General features: G+C 51.3%; 2 protein-coding genes across 2 annotated transcripts; both read left to right on the forward strand.

The window, feature by feature from the left end:
* The first annotated feature begins 5,339 nt into the window (after window positions 1–5,339).
* On the forward strand, window positions 5,340–6,026 carry LOC108865062 (uncharacterized). The gene has a single exon (XM_018641714.1). It carries the CDS (start codon window positions 5,340–5,342, stop codon window positions 6,024–6,026), a length of 687 nt encoding a protein of 228 aa, XP_018497230.1.
* Window positions 6,027–6,421: 395 nt separating this feature from the next.
* Window positions 6,422–7,158, forward strand: LOC108865063 (uncharacterized; the record flags this gene model as incomplete). The annotated part of the gene is made up of 1 exon (XM_018641715.1): window positions 6,422–7,158. A coding segment is annotated over exon 1 (737 nt), but the record flags the coding sequence as incomplete, so codon positions are not given.
* Between the last annotated feature and the right edge of the window lie 140 nt (window positions 7,159–7,298).

Raw genomic sequence — 7,298 nt, forward strand, 5'->3', positions numbered from 1 at the left:
TTTTCTCCGGAATGAATTCCTTCTGAAGCGAACCTTGTCTCGTCCCACGTGGTCCACTTTCCCAAATTATTCAGATGCCATAGTCTCGCCATTCCCACCATTTTCTCTAATAGAACTCCTTTCAACATCTGTACTGTCCACTTGCCCGTATCGTAAGCTACCTCCAACTGGTTTAGCCACAGCTCTGCCTCCATTTCGCTCGCTCCCGCAAATTTATCCACGGTTCTGGAGGAATACGAAACTCGCTCCACCAACCTGACGTTCCCAGATTCCGTTTCCGTGTCCGCCTTCACTGCTCTCATCATTTCCCTCATCATGTCCTTCATCATCTTCGCGAGTTCTGTGATTGGAGCCTCGTTAGAGCTGATGTCGTCCTCGTTCTTCGCCATTCTCACTGCTCGTTTCGTCTGTTTCCACTCGTCACTCCTTCCTCTATTGTCCAGTGTCGAACCACCGGTGCTTAATGTGGGGAGGCCACTGATTTGGGTAACTGAACTCAGATATGGGTGACGGTACTTTATTCTCGAGTCTTCGACGGCGTGCTTATCTACAGCGCCTCGCGCGGCTGACTGACTGATTCACATGAACATGCGTTAGCGTACGTGGCGCGCACCATGTTCCCTACTCGTTCCCTACAACACGATGAGAGGGTATTTCAAGCAATGGCGAGAATCCAAAAGAGCGGATCCGTATGGAAAAATGCTCGTTCTTACAAAAGCAAATAAAGTATCTCGGGTTCATCATCGATCAACACGGAAGAAAACCCGATCCGGCGCAAGTTCGTCCCATCGGGGATCTTCCGACTCCAAAGGACGTTAGAGATCTTCAGGCTTTCTTGGGCCTAGTGACGTTCTATTCAAATTCCATCCCCGAAATGAGAAGGATTGAGGAGCCCTTGACACCTCTGCTGAAGAAGGAAGCTGTTTTCGTATGGAGCGAGAAGTGCGAGGAAGCTTTCAAGCACGCCAAAAAGGTCTTACAAAGCGACCTGGCCCTCACTCATTTTAACGCCGAGCTGCCTCTGGAAGGGTCGGCAGATGCTTCTCAGAAAGGCATCGGCGCTGTTCTCCTGCATAATTTCCCAGACGGTACCAAAAAAGCCGTAATGCATGTGAACAGAACGCTTACGGAAACTGAACAGCGGTACGGTCAGATCGAAAAAGAGGCTCTGGCTCTCGTACACGCTGTAAAGAAGTTCCATAAATATCTGTATGGCCGTCACTTCATCTTGAACACGGATCATAAGCCCCTACTGGCCATCTTTGAGATAGATGTTACGAACTATCCCTCGGTATCCCTAGAATGACTGGGTCTGACCATCTGGACACTGGATACCCGAGGAGATCGCCGGATTGCTACTGGTATCCTGTACTCTTCGATCCGTCTCGCCTACGCGAGAGCTCGATAGCCAGTGAGGTGCGCAGGCGTTCGCTACCGTCGACCATCGAAGTTCAGACGTGCCTGGGCACGACACTCGCACTCGAGCAAGGCGTTTCTCCAACGGGCTCTCTCTTTATTGATATTCTTCAAGAAATACCTATGGCCATTCGCCACACTCCCGGCCAAATTCCGGCCGACTCTCAACGATATATTTGTAATCAATTAATACACAGCATCGCGGCCTCGTGACTAACAATGTGGCACACATTGGAATTTCTGCCCGGGACGCTCGATATGAACAAGTCTTGCGGGGAACACTGGATGTTCCGGAACAGAAGGCGGAAGGAATTTGAGATGCTAGAGATTGGATCTGCGCGACAAAGACTCGACATTGAAATGGACATCGGATTCACAGATCCTCGAGTAGTTGATATGTGCAATGTGCAGCGTCTGAACCCCCCATTGGTCCATTCATCCTCTCCCGTCGCCAACCTCGCGATCCCGAATCCCTTTTCTCCATCATTTGTGGCCGTGCTCTGGAAACTACCGACCATGCCGGACTGTGACTTCGATCGTAGCCCATTGGGGCTGTTCGTGCGCTCTGTGTACATCCAAGCCTGCCTCCGTGGCGTGCCGTTCGGCGTGCTACGCGCCGCAGCCCGCGTCGTGTGGGATGGAATGAATTACGCCGAGAGGGGACCCTACATCGAGCGCCGGCGGGCCTCTCGAAGCCGCGGCACGCGGGATCCAGCCCCCCCCTTGACCTTGCAGAAGTCCGAGACCAAGGAACGCAGGTGGGAAGGGGCAGTTCACAAGTGGAAGCTGGCGCGTCGAGGGAAACGAAAGCAGGTTCGCAACAGTTCTTGTTCCAAGATTGGAGATTTTCAGAATAGTTTTTCCGATTTTCAATAATCCTGGAGCAAGTCGACCCATTCATATGGCACAGCTAATTATTCCGAGACCTTGCAGAAGTCCGAGACCGAGGAACGCAGGTGGGAAGGGGCAGTTCACAAGTGGAAGCTGGCGAGTCGAGGGAAACGAGCCCCTGCCCGTCGGACGATGGTGACCGATCAAGGTCAACTTCAGGAATCGTCGAGCGACTAAACGGCGTTACCGGTAATCACATACCTTGCTTCCTCCATACTCTGAATCCCTGCATCGATGTCGATTGATTCTAATATTCATCGTCGATTCCAGCGGAGCTCGTGTCGCCTTCGAGGGAGACCCCCCCGCGACATATAAGTCCGGAAAGAGGGCTTGGGTTGACGGAGCCAATCTTCCGTGAGTGATTTTACGGGCTTCCGTGGCTACACTGGGAATTCGAATGAAATGAATCGATAGGATAAAGAAAGCTATAAGGAAAATTATTTTCCCTTCCAGTTGACAGTCGCTCCGGAACATTGAGCCATATCACCTCGGGCAGGGAACTGCAACCGGAACTTCGCCAACTGTGGATTGATATTGGAGAGCTCTATTCTGCGACTTGGCTCGGTAACATCCCGACGCAAAAATGCGACATCGCATGTCTTCTACCCCCGACGCCATCACAGGCAGACTCTCTGATCGACCTCCAAGTGAAGGTATCGGTCTTCATGATCGCGATCTTCCGGTCGGAATACTGTGCAGTCGAGCTGATCCGGTTGAACTCTGTGGACGGTCTGAGAACGCGCGGGCTGCCGGTGGTCGATATGGTGTTCGCCAGGCTGACAGCGATGGTGGCTCACAGGACTGTAAGCATCGACGGTCGGACCTATGTGCGTCTACCGAAGGTGCTTGTATCGGCGCGAGGCGAAGCCGGTTCCGTGGCCGCGGCATGTCTCCTGTGCCCTCACAGGGAGTCAGAACCACATTTCCTGAACATCGAAGACCCGAGCGCGACGGGCAACCGAATGCGATACCTCACGGGCACTCATTTCAATAACCGGCATCGGTCGCTGAAGCATCCCGTCGCACTCCGCTTTCACCGACTTCTCCCGAGTCCACTACGTCCAACTGACGGGGGCCTCTGGCCGATGGATGTCTGCTTGGAGCAGCTGCAGCTTTCCATCCTATCCCAAGCGACCCTGCGAAGGATGTACGGAATCGATTCGAATTGTGCAATGGTAATGATGATCTCGGAAGCCAGCGACAATTTTTTGAAACAAATCGGATATGCTGCGAGCCGCGCTGCCGATTTCTGGAAGCCGACGTTTCGCTCATGCCGGAAAAGAAGGGCGAAAGCCACCGACTCGTCCACGTCAAAGAAGAGCCGCGGCTCCGAAAGCACTGCCGGCCGTGAAGCCGAACTTGAAACCGAGAATGAAGCTGGGAGTGAAGACGAGAAGGAGGCGCGAGAATCCGAGGATGAGGCTGGGAGTGAAGACGATAAGGAGGCGCGAGAAACCGAGAATGAAGCTGGGAGTGAAGGCGAGAAGGAGGCGCGAGAAACCGGGAATGAAGCTGGGAGTGGAGACGAGAAGGAGGCGCGAATGTCCAAGGAGACATCGACCGAATATGCCTCCGATTAGGACCGGCTACGAAATTTTCCCCAGATGCATTGAGGATCAAAGTCAAAAAATTTGCCCCAGGGGCGTCTAGAAAAGCCAGAGTCTTTTCTCGTATCTACGTAGACAACGTAGACAACAAGAATAATAATGCCAGTACTGGGGAATGAATTGTTTCAAACATATCGTGAGTTGGAATATGAGTTTCAGAATAAATATTCTTCAAATGGATACATTTGGAACAATTATTTTGGATACATCGAGAGCTGGAATGATTGTGCCAGGAAGAATGTGTTTCAGAACAAATATTTTGAAAATGGCCACAGATGGAGCGAGTTGTAGAAATTGCTCGAGGTAGAAATTGTGGGGTAGTGAGAACTCCATGCGGGAAGTAGCTGGGGAGAGCTGCCCACGAGTCTGGAACAATTGTCCCAAATCTGGTTGAGTCTGGAGCAATAGTTCCAGATCTCATGGAGTCTGAAACAATTCTCCCGAATTTGTTCAAGTTCGGGACAACTGTTCCAGATCTTATCATATCTGGAACAATTGTCCCAAATCCGTTGAAGTTCGGAACTCAGAACTATTGTTCCAGATCTCATCATATTCAAAACAATTGTTCCGAATCTGTTCAAGTTTGGAACAACTGTTCCAGATCTCGTCAAGTCTGGAACAATTGTTCTACATCTCAGAGAGTCTGGAACAATTGTTTCGAATCGCATCTAGTCGGAACTGTTGCAGATCTCTGCTCCTGTCCGTCCCCTCCATACATAGCCATAATAATTGTTCCGCTCGGAAAATCCCCTCCGCTCGCAAACATCCTGCAGCTGTGGAATTAATCCTCAGCTCGATGGTTTGTGACATTAAGAGGAAGCCCCGTCGATCTCGAAGATAATGATTGGTGTCTCGAGCTAAGAGCACCGCTGCTTCAGGAGAATGAATTTCGTATCGTCGTTTCCTGTAAGAGAATGCTCCGGGAGGGAAGAATGGACGGAAACTCAGGACACGGACAGATGGCGGGACAGAGAGCGCTTGAAGCACCAGAGGAAACACTCGCGGCTTCGGTGGATTCCTGTCGCGAAATTAGCCGTGCTTCCTGAGCTTCATGGGCTCTGTGCCGTTTGTCTGTTTGGTTTCAGAGTGGGCTCGCGAGCAGGACTGACTTGGGTCCGACCATGGAGAGAAACGGCGGAGGCTGAAATAAAAACAAAATTGTGGGGTAGTGAGAACTCCATGCGGGAAGTAGCTGGGGAGAGCTTGGAACTTGAGTCGACTCCCCAAATCGGCGGAAGTCATCATTGAGATCACTGGTAGAGCCTTGCCCCGGCCAGTGTCCACCCGCTGGAATAGTCTGTTCGACTGTCTTTCAGCATTGTTGGAAGTGAGGCAGCACCTCCCCGAGCTGTAGCGTCCCTTGAGCGACCAAACAATACATGGACCAGCGAAGAGATCTCCTACATCGAAGAATATATACGGTGTATGAGACCCATTGCTGTGGGTTTGGATAAGCTACAAGCTGAAAAGCAAGCTTTTTATGGAACGCTCCTCCCGACGCTCTACGCTGTGAAGGAGCGCCTCGCCGCGGTCGCCAGAACGAACCTACGATATTGCCGATCAATTGCCGACGGATTGCTTTTGAGCATAGAAACGCGCTTCAGAGATGTGTTCGACTCTCGTAGCGCTCAAGGCGAGAAAAGTGCTATAGCTGCGCTAACGATGCCATCATTCAAAACTTCGTGGTTTAAATGTATTTCCTCGGCAGATCAGGAACGAATCCTCAGCCGATTCAAAGAACTTATTCGGGACCGACTGCCGGTTGGATGTGTCTATGAGTCTGAGCCGTCTGAGCTGACGGGGCGAGACGACTTCTACGACTTTGAGGATGAGCCCATTGGAACACCGACTACATCATCGGGATCATACCCCGCAGAGGGAGCGATGCAAGAGTACCTGCGCGACACCGACACGGCTCTTGCGATGCTCGAGAAACATCCCGCGATCGCGGCTATATTACGCGAGTACAATACCCAACCTCCGTCAAGTGCGGAGGTGGAACGGCTGTTCTCATTGGCGACCATCTTCAACCATTCGAGAGCTAATCGATTGAGCGACGCCAAGTTTGAGCAAAGAGTCCTTCTGCGGAAAGCTGGTTGTCTCGACAACTGAAGCCTGGTCACAAGTCACAATTAGCCGTAGTCATCTGAGTTTGAGGGTCCGTCCGAATAATACTGTGAGAATAGGATTATTCAGTTATTCATTATTCAACAGAGATTGACGGGCGTTAGTATCTGGATCATTAGACTACTTAGGCAAACGCAAGAGACATCGTTCGGACACGTCGATACGGATGTCGTTCAAATGTAGCGCGCCGCGTCACTAGAGAACGCATGTCGTCGTAAGTAAGACGAGAGCAGACACTTCCGAGGCAGCAGTCGAAAGAGTCGTAACGCGCTAAGAGAAGTGAATAAATCGAACCTCGTGTGAAACTGAAATCTGTTCCATCCTGATCCAGCAATCTTACATTTGGTGGAGAGGCGGACCGTCCCCGACCCAGCGAAGAGATGTCAACCGCGCGGACACCGATCAAAAACGTGGCCGAAGATAAATCGGCAAATGGAGAGAAAAATACCGATCCTGCAAGCTCCAATCCCGAAAAGGACCCGAAGACAAAAGTGTACACCCCGTCTTGCTCGACATCGAGACAAAAGGTCGAAGAGTTGAGTCGATCCAGCGAGGCCAGCGAAACGACATCCGAAGACGAAAGCCCTACGAGCGAGCCAACAACTCCAGAATTCAATCTCAAAGGAGCGTCTGGCGAACAGCTACTCGCATGCATGTCGGCGATTCGGCAAAGACTACAAGAGATGTCTTTCTGCCCGATGCCGTATCCGACCTTCAATGGAACCGGAGACGCAGCAGCATGGCTACGGAGCTACAAGAAAGCGGCGAACTTCAACAAAATATCGACGGATGATAAGCTAGACCGTGTCGGAGCGTCTCTAGAAGGTGACGCCAGTGCCTGGTATCACAGAACGGGCTGGCACGCAACCTCATGGGAAGAGTTCGAAGTAGAGTTCAAAAGGAGATTCATCGACGAAAAAGCTATTCGGAACCGAGCCCGGAAACAATTGGCAACCATGACGAAAGACCCGGACATGAAATATGTCCACCATTTGAGTCACGTGCTGGAATGTTGCTACGAGATTGATCCAGAAATGTCGCACGAAAATATCATCGAGAAGTGTCTGAAGACACTATCACATGAGGACATTCGCTCATTCGCAGCAGCACAGCCCAAGTCAGTCAACGAACTCAGGGATCATCTCGCTTGGCTTGACCAAACACTTCCGTTCTGCAACAAGGCTGTCGAAAGCCCGTTTTCGGAATCGTCAGAACGAACGATCAACCAGCTCTCATCATACCGATCTCGATCCAACT

This window comes from Galendromus occidentalis, unplaced genomic scaffold, assembly GCF_000255335.2.
Source record: "Galendromus occidentalis unplaced genomic scaffold, Mocc_1.1 scf7180000075993, whole genome shotgun sequence".
NCBI lineage: Eukaryota > Metazoa > Arthropoda > Arachnida > Mesostigmata > Phytoseiidae > Galendromus > Galendromus occidentalis.